At 47.8% G+C, this 20,315-nt stretch overlaps 1 protein-coding gene across 2 annotated transcripts in view; it reads right to left on the reverse strand.

The window, feature by feature from the left end:
* The window catches only part of FBXL15 (F-box and leucine rich repeat protein 15), a 77,079-nt gene that overhangs the window by 50,548 nt on the left and 6,216 nt on the right, over window positions 1-20,315 (reverse strand). For both annotated transcript variants that reach the window (XM_030203549.1, XM_030203548.1), the window contains exon 2: window positions 11,080-11,239. In XM_030203549.1, coding sequence (XP_030059409.1) covers window positions 11,080-11,239 — 160 coding nt within the window. The remainder of the gene's footprint in view (window positions 1-11,079; window positions 11,240-20,315) is intronic.

The following is a 20,315-nucleotide window of genomic DNA, read 5'->3' on the forward strand; positions in this document are numbered from 1 at the left end:
CAAACTTTGCCTCCCTATATGTGGTCATGTGCTGCCGGAAACTCCTCAGTATGTCGATATCAAAGCTCCATCCGCAGGACTCAGCACTTAGAGAATTACACCCACAAAGGGACACTCTGCCCAGCTCACCACCGCCGAAACGGGGGAGGGGAATTAACCCAGCTCATCCCCACACAAGTGGGGAAGGGGAATCCGTCCAGCTCATCCCCGCGGAGCGGGGGAGGGACACCACCCCGCCGATGCGGGGGGATCTGGCTTATCCTGCAACCGCAACCGCGGGAGGAGCTGACTGACCCTAACACCGCCGAAGCGGGAGGGGTACAAAGCTGCCCTACAGCCGCACGAAGCGGGAGGGAGTGCCGGCAGAATTTAAGTCTCAATCCAGCCCCGTAAAACGGAGGGGAGAGGAATGCAGCAGCTCACTGTAACACAAACTCGTCTCAACTCTTGAAGAATCCAAGTGAAAAAAACTTGAACACGAAGTCCTCCTGAAGTAACTGAAGACTAAACTTGAACCTAAAATTCAACCAGAATATAAACAGTACAGATATCTGGGAGGGGCTATGGATTGATCAGCTATGATTAATGGAAAGAAAATTATCAGGTATGATACATAATTTTACCTTCCATATCATTATGCTGATCAATCCATAGACTGGTGGGATGTACCGAAGCAGTACTCACCCAGGGCGGGACATTGAAATCCCTGAACTCAACACTGAAGCTCCAAACCGGGCCTCCGCCCGAGCAGCCACAGTCAAGCGGTAATGTCTGGAGAAGGTATGGGCCGACGCCCTAGTTGCCGCCTTGCAAATCTCTTCCAAGGAGACGGACCCGGCCTCTGCCATCGAGGCCGCCTGAGCTCTAGTGGAGTGGGCCTTCAACTGAATAGGCGGCACCTTCCCCGCGGCCACATAAGCCGCTGCAATGACTTCCTTGACCCATCTTGCCACTGTAGGCTTAGCAGCCTGCAGACCCTTACGAGGACCTGCAAACAGGACAAACAGATGATCCGACTTCCGGAAATCATTGGTCACTTCCAAGTATCTGATGATGACCCGTCTCACATCCAGATATTTGAGAGCAGAATACTCTTCTGGGTAGTCCTCCCTACGAAAGGAAGGGAGACAGAGCTGCTGACTCACATGGAAGCGAGAAACAATCTTGGGTAGGAAGGAAGGCACTGTGCGAATAGTCACTCCTGCCTCAGTGAACTGCAGAAAAAGCTCTCGACAAGAGAGTGCCTGGAGCTCGGAAACTCTTCTGGCTGAAGTGATAGCCACCAAAAAGACTGCTTTCAACGTCAGGTCTTTCAGAGATGTCCTCGACAAGGGTTCAAAAGGTGGCTTTGTAAGGCTCTTAGCACCAGGTTGAGATTCCACGCAGGCACCACTGAGTGCAGAGGAGGGCGCAGGTGATTAACTCCCTTGAGGAAACGCATCACATCTGGCTGCAAAGCCAGGGAAGCACCCTTCAGGCGGCCCCTGAAGCAAGCCAGGGCCGCTACCTGGACTTTCAGGGAACTGAGCGACAGGCCTTTCTCCAGACCTTCTTGCAGGAACGCCAGCACTGAAGAAATTGGAGCAGTAAATGGAGAAAGTGAACCTGCTTCACACCACGCTGCAAAGGTACGCCAAACCCTGGCGTAAGCAGTAGAAGTAGAGCGCTTCCTCGCTCTCAGCAGAGTGGCGATGACCTTGTCTGAGAAGCCCTTCTTCCTCAGACTCTGCCGCTCAATAGCCAGGCCGTAAGACCAAAGGGGGAGGGATCCTCCATCACCACGGGACCCTGATGTAACAGGCCCTGCTCCACTGGCAGTCGCAGAGGTTCATCCACTGAGAGCCTGATCAAGTCCGCATACCAGGGACGTCTGGGCCAATCCGGACCCACCAGGATTATCCGGCCCGGATGCTTTGCCACCCGGTCTAGCACCCTGCCCAACATGGGTCAGGTCGGGAACACATAGAGAAGCTCTTGTGTCGGCCACTGTTGGAGAAGAGCATCTACTCCCAGGGATCGAGGGTCCCGTCCTCTGCTGAAAAAGCGCGGCACTTGGCAATTAGCCGATGACGCCATCAGATCTAGGCTCGGCTGGCCCCAGCGCTTCGTGATCTCCAAGAACACCTTAACAGATAGCTGCCACTCTCCGGGCTCCAAGGTATGGCGACTGAGAAAGTCCGCCTTGACATTCATGACTTCGGCAATGTGGGCCGCTGACAGCTGTTCCAGGTTCGCTTCCGCCCACTGGCATAGATTCATGGCCTCCTTGGCTAGAGGGGCGCTCTTGGTACCTCCCTGGCAGTTGACATAGGCCACAGCCGTGGCATTGTCCGACAGGACCCGTACAGGCTTCAACGCCAGTACCGGGATGAACTCCAAAAGCGCCAACCGAATGGCTCTGAGTTCCAGGAGATTGATAGACCACTTTACCTCTGCAGGAGACCAGAGCCCCTGCGCTGTCCTTCCCAAGAAGTGGGCTCCTCAGCCCGACAAAGAGGCGTCCGTCGTGACGACAATCCACTCCGGGGTCACCAGAGGCATTCCTGCAGACAACTTGTCTGTCTGCGTCCACCAGCTCAGCGCCTTGCGCACTGCTGGGTCCAAGGGAAGGCGCACAGCATAATCCTCCGACATCGGAGTCCAGCGCTGCAGCAGAGAGTGTTGTAGTGGTCTCATATGAGCCCTGGCCCAGGGCACTACTTCCATCGTGGCCGTCATAGAGCCCAACAGCTGCACATAGTCCCAAGCCCGAAGAGGAGAGGCTACTAGGAACTGGTCCATCTGAGCCTGAAGCTTGACAATCCGATTGTCTAGCAGGAACACTCTGCCCACTTGGGTGTCGAATCGAACTCCCAGATACTCCAGGGACTGAGTTGGGCGCAGCTGGCTTTCCTCCCAGTTGATGATCCACCCCAGGGAGCTCAAAAGAGCAACCACCCGGTTCACAGCTTTGCCGCACTCTGCATAAGAGGGGGCTCGGATCAACCAATCGTCCAGATAAGGATGGACTTGTACTCCTTCCTTCCTCAGGAAGGCCGCGATGACCACCATTACTTTGGAGAAGGTCCGCGGAGCAGTAGCCAACCCGAAAGGGAGGGCTCTGAACTGGAAGTGTCGGCCCAGTACTGCAAAACGCAGAAAGCGTTGATGAGGAGGCCAGATGGGAATATGCAAGTACGCTTCCTTGATGGCCAAGGATGCCAGGAACTCTCCTGCCTTCACTGCCGCTATAACAGAGCGGAGGGTCTCCATGCGAAAGTGCCTGATTGACCCCTTGAGGTCGAGGATAGGACGTACAGAACCTCCTTTCTTTGGTACCACAAAGTAAATGGAGTAACGTCCCTTGCCAAGCTGATTTTCTGGCACCGGAACGACCGCACCCAGGCGGATCAGATTGTTCAAGGTCTGCTGCACTGCCACAGCTTTGACCGGAGACTTGCAGGGAGAGAGTACAAACCCGTTTCTTAAGGGTCGGCAGAACTCTAGCTTGCAGCCGTCTCTGATGACTTCCAGCACTCAAGCGTCTGAAGTTATTGTGATCCACTCGCCCAGAAACGAGGACAGCCGTCCTCCAATCTGCACTGGGGCGTGGACCAAGGCCCCGTCATTGGGTACGAGACCCTAGGGGAGGACCGGAGGGAGCACCTCCGGGACGGCGGTCTCTGCGAAAGGAATGCTGCTTGGGGGAGAAGTTCCTCTTGAAGGAAGAGGGGGCAGAGGAGCCCGACCTGCCCGGGCGGTACCGACGGGCTTCCTGAAACCGTCCTCTGGAGGTACCGGGGCGAGCACTAGCCCGAGCCCTGACCTCTGGTAACCTCTTGCCCTTAGACGTGCCGAGATCGGTCACGATTTTGTCCAGCTCGACCCCAAAGAGCAGCTTGCCTTTAAAAGGCAATCTAGCCAGGCGGGATTTAGAGGCGTGGTCAGCAGACCTATGCTTCAGCCAAAGCCACCGCCGCGCAGAGATTGTCTGAGCCATGCCTTTAGCTGAGGCCCTCAAGACATCATACAGCAAGTCTGCCAAATAGGCTAAGCCCGATTCCAGGGCCGGCCAATCAGCCCTCAAGGAATGATCCGAGGGGGAAGCCCGCTGCACCATAGTCAGGCACGCCCTGGCCACATAGGAGCCGCAAACTGAGGCCTGCAAACTTAAAGCAGCCGCCTCAAAGGACGACCTTAAGGCTGCCTCCAATCTTCTGTCTTGGGCGTCCTATAGGGCCGTGCCACCTTCCACCGGCAACGCCGTTTTCTTAGTCACCGCAGTGATTAAAGAAACCACGGTAGGCCACAGATAGGCCTCACGTTCACTTTCAGGCAAAGGATAGAGACGGGACATAGCCCTAACCACTTTAAGGCTCGCTTCCGGGACATCCCACTGAGCCGAAATTAAGGTGTGCATGGCATCAGGCACGTGGAAGGTTCTATGCGGGCGCTTCGTCCCCAGCATAATGGCAGAGCCAACAGGGGCTGAGGGAGAGACGTCCTCCGGAGAGGAAATCTTCAAAATGCCCATGGCCTGCATTAACAGGTTGGGCAAATCCTCTGAGCTAAAGAGCCGCGCTGCAGAGGGGTCATCCGCTCCATCCGAGCGGGGATCCGTCTCCTCCAAGGAATCCGCAAAGGACCGTTGGGAGAACTCAGATACGCTGCCCTCATCTACATCGGAGGAGACAAAGTCCTCCAAGGCCTGGGAATCAACCCAAGGGCGTTTACCTCCGGGGGCCTCAACCTCTTTACCAGACGAGGGAGCAGGGGCAGCGTTTTGCATAAGGAAGGCCTGATGCAGCAGCAAAACAAACTCGGGGGAGAAACCCCGCATACTGTGCACTTCCGCAGCCTGGGCTACAGCCCTAGACGCACCCTCAACCGGCGCTCGCAAGAGCGGGGGAGAGACATGCTACGCATCCAAGATGGCGTCCGGCGCGACACTCAGCGAAGGAGCCGCGCGGGAAGAACGGCGCTTAACTTTAGCCGCTTTTGTGCCGTCGCCCAAATTAAGGGCGTTCATGGCATCAATGTCTCCCACCTCAAGGGCGGCCCAAGAAGAAGCCGTCCGAGCCGCGTGGCCGGCCAATATGGCGGAGGCGAGCCGCGGGGGTGGGCGTTTATGGCGGGAAAAAACCGCCACACCGGAGGAAGGACCGGGACACTCATCGGTCACGAAACTGTCACCCAACAAGGGCGAATCAGACTTTAAGACCCCCGCATCCCCTCTAGAAGCGCACACGCGATCCGGGGAGCGACTCTTTGCGCCCTCGCCCTCCGACGCCATAGGCCACGTGGAGACCAATCGGGGAACCCCCTGCCCGCTATAAAAGGTAAAAATTACCTGCTGTCCGCTCCGAGCTGTAACGACCTGGTGTCCCAGTGAGTAGCTGCAATAAACGTTTAAATAAACGTCGAAATAAACGCCTTTAAGGACGCTCAAAATTTTTTTTTTTTTTTAAACGGAGCCAGCGGGAGGGGGGAGAAAAGGAGGGACCTGGCGCCACCAGGTTTGCACTTGCTCAAGAAGAGCCCTCAACCCCAGGCACTCAACAAAACCTAAAAATTAGGCTTGGAGGCCTAGCCAGAGCTGCTGCTGTGTGTGACCACCACCTGCTGAGATAGAGAACATACTGAGGAGTTTCCGGCAGCACATGACCACATATAGGGAGGCAAAGTTTGCTCTCTATCTCCACCTGCTGGTAGATGGACACAACCCACCAGTCTATGGATTGATCAGCATGATGATATGGAAATGCTAGTTGGTGGCCTGGTAAGTTTTGTGCATCGGGCTCTGAGTCAAGAGAGGTGCTGGGCATAGCTGCCTCAGTGCTAGTTAATTTGAAGTAGAGCACAGCTCTCTGTCAAAAATTTCTGTAGCAGTGTTAAAATAGGAGTACTTTGATTACTCACCAGCAGTGAATGAGAAATAGTCTCAGATAACAAAAGAGACATGACTGTGAGGAGATGGTTCAGGACCCACCAAAACTTTGAAGCAGGAGAGCCCTCACAAGTTTCCTGGGGGCATTTTAACATTTTTAAAGATTTCTGTCGTTTTATAGTTTGTTTATGTTTATTCAAGCTTGATATCCACCATTACTTCACACAAAATCAAAGCAGTTTACAATACCAAAATTTCAAATAAATTTATTTGTAGCATTTGTATCCCACATTTTCCCACCTATTTGCAGGCTCAATGTGGCTTACATTATGCCGTGATGGCGATCGCCATTTCCAGGTACAGAATTTCAAATGGTAATACATTTAGGTGCATACATACATGGTACAGAGGAATGCATTATGGCATTATATAGAGGTTTCTAAGTGATAAAATGAGTTGTAGCATAAGTTAGGTCATCGACTATAGAGATGTCATATTCAATTTAGGAAATAGACTGGTAGTGCGTATTGTGTAGCTTTCTTTAATAGCAGTGAAGGTTAAACAGTCAAGTGACAAGAGTTCGGCCTTGTCTAGTTCGTGTATAGTCTATTTATTTTGTATTTAAGATGGAACATTATGGTAAGCCTTCTTGAACAGGTTCGTTTTCAGTAGTCTACGGAAGATTGTTAGGTCATGCATTGATTTTATGGCCTTCGGTAATGCGTTCCATAGTTGCGTGCATACGTAGGAGAAGCTGGATGCGTATTGTGAAGAGCAAAGAAACTACAAGCCCCAGAAGGCAGTGCAGCACCAGAGAGATTCAGAACCAAGGAACTACAAAGCCCAGAAGGCAGGGCAACGTCAGAGAAGCCAGGAGCTAAGAAACTACAAGCCCCAGAAGGCAGTGCAGCACCAGCAGACAGATCAGGTGAAGGGAGAAGAATCTATGCAAGGGAGGGAGGAGCCGGGGTGTGATTGGGAGATGGAATCAGATGGGGGAAGGGAGGAGCCCCTAGACCGGGAGGAAGGGGAGGAGAGAATGGAACTGGAGGAGGAGAAAGGAGGGGAGAATGAGGAGGAAATGGAAGTGCTGGTGGAGGGCTCTTAAAGTGAGTTATGAACTGAACTGGAGAGAGTGAATGAAGCCTTAGTGAATTGACCCGGTGGGTGGATGTCAGGTGGTTTTGTGCTGACAAATGAGGGAGGTGGGTCATTAGGTCTAAGAGTGAGAAAGTGACTTAGACCATATTGCCATTGAATTGAACTGTTTAATTTAATTTCTAAGATGAACTGTGTTTGAAGGCAATGCTAAACTAAACTGTGTTTGAAAGCAGTGCTAAAACTGAATTGAGGAGGAAAACATTGCTAACTGAACTGAATTGTGAGCAGTGCTCATTAACTGTGGGAAAGAGCAGTGCTACTAAGTACTGGATTAGAAGCAGTGCTGGAGAAAACCATATTGAAAGCAGGGCCAAAGTGAACTGTGTGGAAAGCAGGCCCAAGCTGAACTGTATTGCAAGCAGGGCTCCAATGAACTGTGTTTAAAAGTGGAGCTACCCTGAGGAGAGGGAAAGGCCTGTGAAGCCTTAAAGCAGAGTACATGTACTCAGGAGATAATAAAGCACTTCTGGTGATTTGCCTGTTGTCCGGAGACCCTGATTGCAGACTGTCGACTCGGGAAAGAAGGGCGTGCTTGGTAAAGAAAGGAAGAGACTGAGAAAGAGTGATGCGGATCTGGCGGCTGAGCGTGACAGTATGTAGATTTATATTTTAGTCCTTTGCAACTGGGTTAGTGGAGATTGGGGAATGTTCTTTTTGCGTTCCTAGTAGGCAAGTTTACTTGGTCTGACATATAGGTTGGGGCTTCCCCATGAACGATTTTGTGGACCAGGGTGCAAACTCTGAACGCAATTCGTTCTCTTAAAGGGAGCCAGTGTAGTTTTTCTCTTAGGGGTTTGGCGCTTTCGTATTTCGCTTTCCGAAATATGAGTCTGGCTGCTGTGTTTTGGGCTGTCTGAAGCTTCTTAATGACTTGTTCTTTGCATCTGGCATAGATGGCATTGCAATAATCCAGATGACTTAACACCATCGATTGTACCAGGCTACGGAATATTTCCCTTGAGAAGAAAGGTTTGATCCTTTTAAGTTTCCACATTGAGTAGAACATTTTCTTTGCAGTATTTTTCGCATGGTCTTCGAGTGTTAGATTTCGGTCGATTGTGACACCCAGAATTTTCAGACTATCTGAGACCGGGAGGGTGTAATCTGGGGTGTTTATGGTGCTTGGTTTGTTTGTGTTATATTGTGAGGGCAGAATAAGACATTGTGTTTTTTCTGCATTTAGCTTTAGTTGGAATGCATCCGCCCATGAATTCATTATTTGGAGGCTGTGTTTAATTTCATTTGTGATTTCTGTTAGATCATGTTTGAACGGGATATATATCGTGACATCGTCTGCATAGATGTACGGGTTGAGTCCTTGGTTGGATAGCGATTTGGCTAATGGTGTCATCATTAAGTTAAAAAGAGTTGGTGAAAGCAGTGATCCTTGTGGTACTCCACATTCAGGTTTCTATGGTGTTGATGTTTTTGAGTTTGATATCACTTGATAGGTTCTTGTTGATAGGAAGCCTTCGAACCATCTAAGTACGTGTCCTCCAATCCCAAAGTAGTCCAGGATGTTCGAGAGTATTTGGTGGCTGACCATGTCGAACGCACTGGAAATGTCAAATTATAGTAGAAGCACATTGTTTCCAGTTGCAATTAATTGTTTAAAGTTGGTTATGAGAGTGGTTATAACTGTTTCAGTGCTGTGGTTGGATCGAAACCCTGACTATGATTCATGTAATATATTGAATTTGGTTAGGGAGTTGGTAAGTTGTTTGGTTACCATACTTTCCATTAATTTGACTGCCAGGGGAATTGATGCTACTGGTCGATAGTTGCTTGTGTCGTTTAATTTTTTCTTTAAATCTTTGGGTATAGGTGTAAGAAGTATATTTCCTTTGTCCTTTGGGAACAGTCCATGTTGCAACATGTAGTTCATGTGTGATGTTAGGTCTGTTATGAAGCATTGGGGGGCAAGCCTTATTAGGTTGCTGGGACAGATATCCAATTTGGAGTGGGTTTTGGAGAATTTGTTAATTGCTTGAGTGATGGTTTCTTCGGTTAGCAGATCCAAGTTAGTCCATGTTCAGTCTGCTGGGTATTCACCGGGTGTTGGGTCCAAGCAATCCATGAATTTTTCGTGATCAGTGGTATTGAGTGGTAGAGTGGATCGTAGTTTTATAATTTTCTCATTGAAGTATTTGGCGAGGTTGTCTGCTGATGGGGTGTCTGTGCTGGTTGTGGTCACCGGTATAGTGTCTATTAATTTATTCACGATTTGGTAGAGTTTATGTACGTCTTTGTAGTCTGGCCCTATTTTGGTTTTGTAGTATGCTCTTTTGGTTTGTCTTATTGAGTATTTGTATTTTCTTTGCATTTGTTTCCATGCATTAAGTGTATATTCATCTTTTCTTTTTTTCCATGCTTGTTCAAGTCTCCTAACATGTGTTTTTAGTGATTTCAGTTCTTCGTTGAACCAAGCTATTGAGTTTTGTCTGCGTGTAGTTGTTTTTTGTAAAGGTGCAATTATGTCTAGTGTGTTATAAAAAATAGGAAAAGAGACTACATTCAACCAACAAATAAGATTAAAAACAAAATAAATACTAAAACATAAACACTTAAAAATTAAAACACAAACTCTCTAAATCTGCCAAAGGAGATAAATCTAAGACATTGAATTTATTGATTCAAAGGCCAGAGTTGTTGTTTTTTTTTTTAAGAACCTTTACACAAGAGCTGCTTTCCTTTTCAGTGCGCTTGCAAGGAGCTTGCACGGTCAAAAGGTCTCCCACAGATGGGGGAGGGAAGGGGTCATAGACCACAGCAACTTCTTCCATCTCCATGGGAATCCTATGGCAACTTCTTCCATCCCCACGGGGTTACACAGGATTCCCACAATCCCCATTCCCGTGCAGCTCTCTACTTACAATACACTAGTGTGCATGCGATTATGAGATTTATCTACTAGGTTATTTTGCTCAGGTCCTGGCATCATAGCATAAGATGTGAATGTGACTACAACAAACATAAGTTTATTTTGGTTATATACCCCTGGATTCTATATATGGCACTATGAGTTGCGTGCACAAATTTGGACATGTCCAATTTGCGCATGCAACTTAATTGAAAATTGACCCAATCAGTGGTGATAATTGGATGATAAACAATTATCGACACTAATTAGCAATAATTAGAATTTACACACACATCTTTTTAGGTGTATTCTATAAACAGGCATGCGTAAATTCTAGCGCATGGATCCAAAAAGAAGAATGGCCATGGGAGGAGAATAGCAGGCTTATTTTCTAAATCCAATCAGCCTTGACTCGTGATTTAAAGGGGAGTCCATAGCTCCCAAAGGGGATTTTGACATCAGGTATGTGATTGTTTATGTTAGGGACCCACGGGAGCTCAATTTTACATGGGTTCAGACAAAGTTTCTTGTTTCAAGTCCATTCTTGAATGGCTGTTAAACAGGTAGTCAGTTTATTCAGTTAAATGCATGCTATATTGTTTTTAACATGCACTAATTGACAATGTGGATTAATTTCTAGGGTGTACACATTAACAAACCTAGGGGTCCTTTTACTAAGCTGCGGTAAGCAACAAAAAAATGGCTTACAGAGAGGTGCGCTCAGCCATCCTGCAGTAATTTTTTGGATGTGCGCGACTACTTGTGCACTAAAAAAAAAAAAAAATGTATTTTTTAGAACTGGGGGCGGAAAGTGGCAAGCTCTGCACTAACCGGTTAATGCAGCTACATTGCCGCATGCTAACCAATTAGTATGTGAGCCTTTACCACCTACAAAACGGGTGGTGGTATGGCTCATGCGCTAATGGCCACAAGCTAATGGGAAAATTAGCACGTGGCCATTAACAGGGAAAATACAAAGATCGGCCATTTTACCCTGGCGGTAAAAATAGCCTTAGTGTGCGGGAATGACCCACGTAAGGATGCGTTAAGGCCACTTTTTAATCGCAGTTTGGTAAAAGGGCCCCCGAATGTGTTCTAACAAACGCATACACCTAATTTAACCATACAAAAGCTGTAAATGCCTTGGAATCCTGCAAAGCAAGGATTGGATGGATCAAAGAAAATCTGCTACCTGGGTAGAGTCAAAGCAGCGACAGTTGGCCAGGTAAAGCTCTATAAGGGATTGAAATAGTTTGCTGACCCTCTGCAGCCTCAGGAGTTGCTGCACTGGCAGGTGGCAGAGGACATGTGGGATCAGAACATCTTCCCAGGGCAGGTCCAGGAGATATAGACTACAGGAGAAACAAAAGCAGACAAACCTATATCACTGCCCAGGATACCACAATGCCAAAGGCAAGGGTCAGGTTTAGCACCTGAGTGCACCGGCAGGACTGAAGTAACTGCATTAACTCAGAATACAGTTTTATCTTTCTTTGTGTGCTCAGTCACCTAGCTCTACATCATCTTACAGTAAATTCTGCACACCACCTTCTCCATGCAACCTCACATGACATCCCCTTGGGACTCATCCCCCCCCTCACCTATGGCATCACTGTTATAATCGGTGCATACCTCAGACCACAAATGCCACAGCCTGATATTTAGTGCATTGAGAAGCACTAGGTTGCACAGTTAAAACAACCTGTCAATTTCAAACACTCCACTAAAACCGCTATTAAATTAATAGTATCATTCAAACAATTTTTTTTCAATAAACTTTTATTTTAAAGTTGCAAAAGTACAGCTAGGGTAAGCCATATTGACTCTATGATAGTAAAGTTCAGGAGTGATTATTAGGCCAAAATTGTGGGACTGAGCCTCCCCCCCCCCCCCCTCAACAAAAAAAAAAAACCCCAACACTGCTTCAAGTTCTGCAAATAGACACCAAGGGTAACTTTATAACAGGTCACCTATTTTATAAAGGCATGTAGGAGATCAAGTGTTTTATAACATATCAAAAGCAGATGAATTGCTGCTAAAAATGCAGTCGTATATGTTTACTCCAATTTGGAGCTGGTGTAAAATGCACCTGCATAGATGCAACGCACACAGTTTATAAAATACACAACTCCACCCACCCAAACACATCAACACCCAAATCGTATACAAGTTTGCACATTTATATACATGGAAAATTTTACAAAAGGTATTTTCCCGGGATTCTATATATGGCGCCTTAATTTCTGCGCGGTGATCAAAGAATATTCTATAACAATAGAGGTCTATAAAATAATGAATGGAGTGGAACAGGGAAACGAGAATTGTTTGTTCACTCTTTCTAAAAATACTAGGACTAGGGGGCAGGCAATGAAGCTACAAAGTAGTACATTTAAAACAAAGAGAAAATATTTCTTCACTCAACATGTAATTCAACTCGGGAATTTGAGAATGTGGTAAAAGCATTTAGCTTAGCGGGGTTTAAAAAAATGTTTGGATAACTTCCTAAAAGAAAAGGCCATAAGGCATTATTAAGATGGACTTGTGTGAAATCCACTGCTTATTTCTAGGATAAGCAGCATAACAAGTATTGTACTGTTCCTGGATCTTGCCAGGTACTTGTAACCTGGATTGGCCAATGTTGGAAACAGGATGCTGGGCTTGATGGTCCTTCGATCTGTCCCAGTATGCCAACGCTCATGTTCTTATGTAACTTAATTGGTTAACTACCTAATCAGCGCTGTTAACTGGATGTTAACAAGCATTAAGATTTACAAGCACAACTCACTAAGTGTATCCTGTAATGTGGTGCGCTTAATTCTAAGGGGGCGTAGCCATGGGTGGGGCATAGGCAATTCTAAAATCAATGCACATTGTTATAGAATATACCCGTTCTGCGCCTAATGTAGGCGTCGGGATTTGCGCCACGTGAAACATGGCCCAAATGGCTGTGACCAAATTTGGTCAAGTACAAAGGAACTTGGCGTATTCTATATACCGGAAAGTTAACCTTATTCTATAAAATATAGGTGTACTTTATAGAATACACCTAGGTGTATTTTTTTTCCGCACAGAATTTTCAGGTGCCATATATAGATTCTACCCCTTTGTGTGTGAAAAATTCTTCATAAAAATTACCCCTATGTATCCAGAGCAAAATCAGGAAGCTTAACCAAACTACTTTGTACCTTGCGAAAGATGTAAAAAGAATTGAAGCGGTGTAAAGAAAAGCTACGAGAATGGTAAGGGATTTGCGTTACAAGACTTATGAGGAGAGACTTGATGACCTGAACATGTATACTCTGGAAGAAAGGAGAAACAGGGGTGATATGATACAGACGTTCAAATATTTGAAAAGTATTAATCCGCAAACGAACCTTTTCCGGAGATGTGAAGGAGGTAGAACGAGAGGACATGAAATGAGATTGAAGGGGGGCAGACTCAAGAAAAATGTCAGGAAGTATTTTTTCACGGAGAGAGTGGTGGATGCTTGGAATGCCTTCCCGCGGGAGGTGGTGGAAATGAAAACGGTAACAAAATTCAAGCATGCATGGGATAAACATAAAGGAATCCTGTTCAGAAGGAATGGATCCTAAGGAGCTTAGCCGAGATTGGGTGACACAGCCAGTGGCAGGAGGCGGGGATAGTGCTGGGCAGACTTATATGGTCTGTGCCCTGAAAAGGACAGGTACAAATCAAGGTAAGGTATACACAAAAAGTAGCACATATGAGTTTATCTTGTTGGGCAGACTAGATGGACCATGCAGGTCTTTTTCTGCCGTCATCTACTATGTTACTCCCCCTACAAAAAGTGAATATTTAAATTCTGGTGTCATCTCAGTAACAGTAGTACAGTCCCTCCAAAACCAGGCAGATTGTAAAGTAACAAAAACATTGCAAAAGCATATCAACACAGCACTCTATCACCAGAAGTGGAGCTTTGTTACATTTGTATCCCACATTTTCCCACCTTTTTGCAGGCTCAATGTGGCTTACATATTACCGTTAACGGCGTCAGCCGATTCCGGTCTGAACAAATACAAGGTATTAATGAATACAAGGTGATATTGTAGTAGATAAGGTACATGTTTGGTGGGTACAATTGGGGGGAACTTAGAGAGGGAGAGGAAGAGTCAGGTAATGTCCATTACGGTCTTTGGTTACATTGTGTCGCAGGTGTCCAGGTATTTTTATGTTGGGTCGGTGGGGTATGCTCTTCTGAACAGGTCTGTCTTTAGTGCTTTCCGGAAATTTAGGTGGTCTGGCATAGTTTTTACTATTTTTGGCAGTGCGTTCCATAGTTGTGCGCTTAAGTAGGAAAAGCTGGATGCATAGGTGGATTTGTATTTGAGTCCTTTGTTGCTTGGGTAGTGGAGGTTTAGGTATGATCGTGCAGATTTTGTGGTGTTTCTGGTGTTACTTTATACTTGAAAAGTATTAATAAACAAAGAAACCTTTCTCAAAGATGGAAGAGCAATATCAGGAAACTTCACTGGAAGGGTGGTGGATGCTTGGAATGCCCTCCCAGTGGAAATGGTAGGGACAAAAACAGTAATTGAAGTCAGGGAGGAGGAAATAGCAGCTGGTGCCAGCTCAAGGCGCCATGGAGGGGCGAGCAGAGTAAACAGTGTGCCATGGGGAGAGGGGGGCAGTGAGAATTTAAAGTATGCCATGGGGATTTTTGACCAACAGAAAACGTATTTACAATATCAATGTCTCTGGTAACATTCAACCACTTGTATACACAAACCAGGACTCTTAGCCACCAACTTCAAGAAAGTGCTAGCAAAACAGTTCACACCAGTATAATGTGGCAGATCTATAATTTATATGTATAGAGTACCCTCAGATATAAACCACTGTAACTGCAGTCAATAATGCTGCTAAAAAGTGGCATAGCACTTCTTTCATTGGGTAACTCTGACAATTTTTGGGGGAGAGCAACATATGCTCATTTTTTTATGCATCCCAAACACCACAGTGCTATAAAATCACTTGTAACTTTTAAAATAGTATATACTAGGTGAAAACTGTGCACTTATCTTTTGAGTTCTTGCCTCCCAGGCAGAACTATCTTGCCTTGTTAAAACATTTATCAGTTGCCTTTCCCTGGAACTGTTTTGCTAGCACTTTCTTGAAATGGGGATTTTTGAAGCAGGGCATAGAGAAAGCTGAAAGTGTGCCACATATCACTAGAAAGGGAAAGGGGATGAGATTTGATATACTGTGGTCACAATCACAGCGGTTTACATATTATATACAGGTACTTATTTTTTTGTACCTGAGAGAATGGAGGATTAAGTGACTTGCCCAGAGTCACAAGGAGCTGCAGTGGGAACGGAACCTGGTTCCCCTGGTTCTCAGGCCACTGCACTAACCACTAGGTTACTCCTCCACTCCAGAAACCCACTGTACGCCAATCTACCTCATGCATGTTCATTGGGGTAATCCTGAAAACCTAACTAGCCAGGTATCTCTTGAAGAGAGTTCTGAATTAGACTAAACTTTGTTTCCCATAGACCAGGGGTTCCCAACCTAGTCCTCGGGTCACACCTGGCCAGTCAGGTTTTCAGGCAACCCACAATGAATATGCATGAGATAGATTTGCATACAATGGATATACACTGTGGATATAGACACAAAATGGAAAAAAATGTTTTAGTAAATAGATCCCTAAAAATGGCAATTTTAAAAAGCCACCCACTGTACCCCACAGGAAAACTAAGCAGGTTTAGCAGGGGAATCAGACCACAGGAAAACTCTGTGTGTGTTTTTGCAGGAAAAACAGGTGCAGATCTCTGCAGGTACTTTCTCCCCTTGGCACTTTCAAAGAGGAAACAACTGGTAAGAGTACCCATAGGCTTTGAACCAAAATGCAGAGAGAGTTTTGAAACCTACATGCTAAAGGACTACAGCATTCCTATGCCCAACTAAATCAACTAATACAAACACACAGTGAGCTCATTTTCGAAGCAGACATCTCAAAATGGATCAAAAAAAATGTCCATCTGCCGAAAATATCTAAATCGCAATTTTTGAAAAGGCAGAATTTGGACTTCTTCCACCGAGTTCATCCAAATGGCAAGGCGGCTTGTTGGACGCATGTTTTGGGAGAGATTAGGGCAGGCCCCAAATAAGGACATCTTTCAGTGATAATGGAACAGGAAGAGAACATCGAAGTCAAAAAAGGATGTTTGTATTCAGACCTGTTTCAATTGCATGCAAGTAACAAAAAGGTGCTCTGGCTGACCACTGGAGGGATTAAGGGTTGACCCCCCCCCCCCATAATCCCCCAGTTGATGCTTCCCTCCCCCCCCCCCCCCCCCCCCCCCCCCATGAACAAGGGAACTCTGGTCCAAATCTCACTCTACCTAGTACATTAGTAGTTGAAATTGTGAGCACTCCAAATACAATAAACTACCAACAAACTACTAACTGTACCTTGAAGGCTACTGCAGTGGTGTACAGTTAGATACAGTAGGTTTTATTCTGTTCCTGGGAGGACTCACAATACAAAATAAAGGACTTATGGTGGGAATTGTACCTGGGTGCCATTGTTTAAAGTCCACTGCACTGACTACTAGGCTGATCTGCAGGGATGCTAGACAGACATTCTTCTGCCTGGATTTTTTTTTGGCATTCATAAGGTGGACATGTCAGTCTGAAAAATGGACATTTTCCACAGAAGATATCTAAAAAGAAGAGCCGTTTTCGAAATGAAAACACAGACATTTTTCCTGTTCGAAAATGGCTCTAAAATGGACTTTTCTGGGGCGTTATAAGCAAAACATCCCAATCCTCTGTGGCTCTCTCTCAAAAATGATCTCTTTCATAGGTGGAAGTCAATTTTAAGTAAGGCCCACTAGATAACAACATAAGAATAGCCATACTGGGTCAGACCAGTGGTCCATCTAGCCCACAATCCTGTTCCCAACAGTGGTCAAGCCAGGTCATAACTACCAGGGCAATGGAGGGTTAAGTGACTTGCCCTATGTCACAAGGAGCTGCAGTGGGAATCGAACCCAGGTTGCCAGAATCAAAGCCCACTGCACTAACCATTAGGTCACTCCTCCACATGTTTATTCATGCCTTCAAATAAGTGATTCAAATAGATCCAGGCTTAATAGCTTTGTGGGTCATATTTTTTCAGGACAGAGAAACAGAACAAGGTCAAGTAGCTAGCATATGGTAAAATTATGTATCATACCTGATAATTTTCTTTCCATTAATCATAGCTGATCAATCCATAGACTGGTGGGTTGTGTCCATCTACCAGCAGGTGGAGATAGAGAGCAATCCTTTTGCCTCCCTATATGTGGTCATGTGCTGCCGGAAACTCCTCAGTATGTCGATATCCAAGCTCCATCCGCAGGACTCAGCACTTAGAGAATTACACCCACAAAGGGACACTCTGCCCAGCTCACCACCGCCGAAACGGGGGAGGGGAATTAACCCAGCTCATCCCCACACAAGTGGGGGAGGGGAATCCGTCCAGCTCATCCCCGCGGAGCGGGGGAGGGACACCACACCCGCCGATGCGGGGGGATCTGGCTTATCCTGCAACCGCGGGAGGAGCTGACCCTAACACCGCCAAAGCGGGAGGGGTACAAAGCTGCCCTACTGCCGCACGAAGCGGGAGGGAGCGCCGGCAGAATTTAAGTCTCAATCCAGCCCCGTAAAACGGAGGGGAGAGGAATGCAGCAGCTCACTGTAACACAAACTCGTCTCAACTCTTGAAGAATTCATTGAAAAACTTGAACACGAAGTCCTCCTGAACAGGAACTGAAGACTAAACTTGAACCTGAAATGCAACCAGAATATAAACAGTACAGATATCTGGGAGGGGCTATGGATTGATCAGCTATGATTAATGGAAAGAAAATTATCAGGTATGATACATAATTTTACCTTCCATATCATCATGCTGATCAATCCATAGACTGGTGGGATGTACCGAAGCAGTACTCACCCAGGGCGGGACATTGAAATCCCTGACCGCAACACTGAAGCTCCAAACCGGGCCTCCGCCCGAGCAGCCACAGTCAAGCGGTAATGCCTGGAGAAGGTATGGGCCGAAGCCCAAGTTGCCGCCTTGCAAATCTCTTCCAAGGAGACGGACCCGGCCTCTGCCATCGAGGCCGCCTGAGCTCTAGTAGAGTGAGCCTTCAGCTGGATAGGCGGCACCTTCCCCGCGGCCACATAAGCCGCTGCAATGGCTTCCTTGACCCATCTTGCCACTGTAGGCTAGCAGCCTGCAGACCCTTACGAGGACCTGCAAACAGGACAAACAGATGATCCGATTTCCGGAAATCATTGGTCACTTCCAAGTATCTGATGATGACACGTCTCACATCCAGATATTTGAGAGCAGAGTATTCCTCTGGGTAGTCCTCCCTACGAAAGGAAGGGAGACAGAGCTGCTGATTCACATGGAAGCGAGAAACAATCTTGGGCAGGAAGGAAGGCACTGTGCGAATAGTCACTCCTGCCTTAGTGAACTGCAGAAAAGGCTCTCGACATAAGAGTGCCTGGAGCTCGGAAACTCTTCTGGCTGAAGTGATAGCCACCAAAACGACTGCTTTCAACGTCAGGTCTTTCAGAGATGCCCTCGACAAGTGTTCAAAAGGCGGCTTCTGCAATGCTCTTAGCACCAGGTTGAGATTCCACGCAGGCACCACTGAGTGCAGAGGAGGGCGCAGGTGATTAACTCCCTTGAGAAAGCGCACCACATCTGGCTGCGAAGCCAGGGAAACACCCTTCAGGCGGCCCCTGAAGCAAGCCAGAGCCGCTACCTGGACTTTAAGGGAACTGAGCAACAGGCCTTTCTCCAGACCTTCTTGCAGGAACGCCAACACTGAAGAAATTGGAGCAGTGAAGGGAGAAAGTGAGCCAGCTTCACACCACGCTGCAAAGATACGCCAAACCCTGGCGTAAGCAGTAGAAGTAGAGCGCTTTCTCGCTCTCAGCATAGTGGCGATGACCTTGTCTGAGAAGCCCTTCTTTCTCAGACGCTGCCGCTCAATAGCCAGGCCGTAAGACCAAAGGGGGAGGGATCCTCCATCACCACGGGACCCTGATGTAACAGGCCCTGCTCCACTGGCAGCCGCAGAGGATCGTCGACTGAGAGCCTGATCAAGTCCGCATACCAGGGACGTCTGGGCCAATCCGGACCCACCAGGATTATCCGGCCCGGATGCTTTGCCACCCGGTCTAGCACCCTGCCCAACATGGGCCAGGGCGGGAACACATAGAGAAGCTCTTGTGTCGGCCACTGTTGGAGAAGAGCATCTACTCCCAGGGATCGAGGGTCCCGTCCTCTGCTGAAAAAGCGCGGCACTTGGCAATTGGCCGATGACGCCATCAGATCTAGGCTCGGCTGGCCCCAGCGCTTCGTGATGTCCAAGAACGCCTGAGCAGATAGCTGCCACTCTCCGGGCTCCAAGGTATGGCGACTGAGAAAGTCCGCCTTGACATTCATGACTCCGGCAATGTGGGCCGCTGACAGCTGATCCAGGTTCGCTTCCGCCCACTGGCATAGATTCATGGCCTCCTTGGCTAGAGGGGCGCTCTTGGTACCTCCCTGGCGGTTGACATAGGCCACAGCCGTGGCATTGTCCGACAGGACCCGTACTGGCTTCAACGCCAGTACCGGGATGAACTCCAAAAGCGCCAACCGAATGGCTCTGAGTTCCAGGAGGTTGATAGACCACTTTGCCTTTGCAGGAGACCAGAGCCCCTGCGCTGTCCTTCCCAAGCAGTGGGCTCCCCAGCCCAAGAGGCGTCCGTCATTACGACAATCCACTCCGGGGTCACCAGAGGCATTCCCGCAGACAACTTGTCTGTCTGTATCCACCAGCTCAGCGCCTTGCGCACTGCTGGGTCCAAGGGAAGGCGCACAGCATAATCCTCCGACATCGGAGTCCAGCGCTGCAGCAGAGAGTGCTGTAGTGGTCTCATATGAGCCCTGGCCCAGGGCACTACTTCCATCGTGGCCGTCATAGAGCCCAACAGCTGCACATAGTCCCAAGCCCGAAGAGGAGAGGCTACTAGGAACTGGTCCACCTGAGCCTGAAGCTTGACAATCCGATTGTCTGGCAGGAACACTCTGCCCACTTGGGTGTCGAATCGAACTCCCAGATACTCCAGGGACTGAGTCGGGCGCAGCTGGCTCTTCTCCCAGTTGATGATCCATCCCAGGGAGCTCAAAAGAGCAACTACCCGGTCCACAGCTTTGCCGCACTCTGCATAAGAGGGGGCTCGGATCAACCAGTTGTCCAGATAAGGATGGACATGTACTCCTTCCTTTCGCAGGAAGGCCGCGATGACCACCATTACTTTGGAGAAGGTCCGCGGAGCAGTAGCCAACCCGAAAGGGAGGGCTCTGAACTGGAAGTGTCGTCCCAGGACTGCAAAACGCAGAAAGCGTTGATG

This window comes from Microcaecilia unicolor, chromosome 5 (genome assembly GCF_901765095.1).
Source record: "Microcaecilia unicolor chromosome 5, aMicUni1.1, whole genome shotgun sequence".
Taxonomy (NCBI): domain Eukaryota; kingdom Metazoa; phylum Chordata; class Amphibia; order Gymnophiona; family Siphonopidae; genus Microcaecilia; species Microcaecilia unicolor.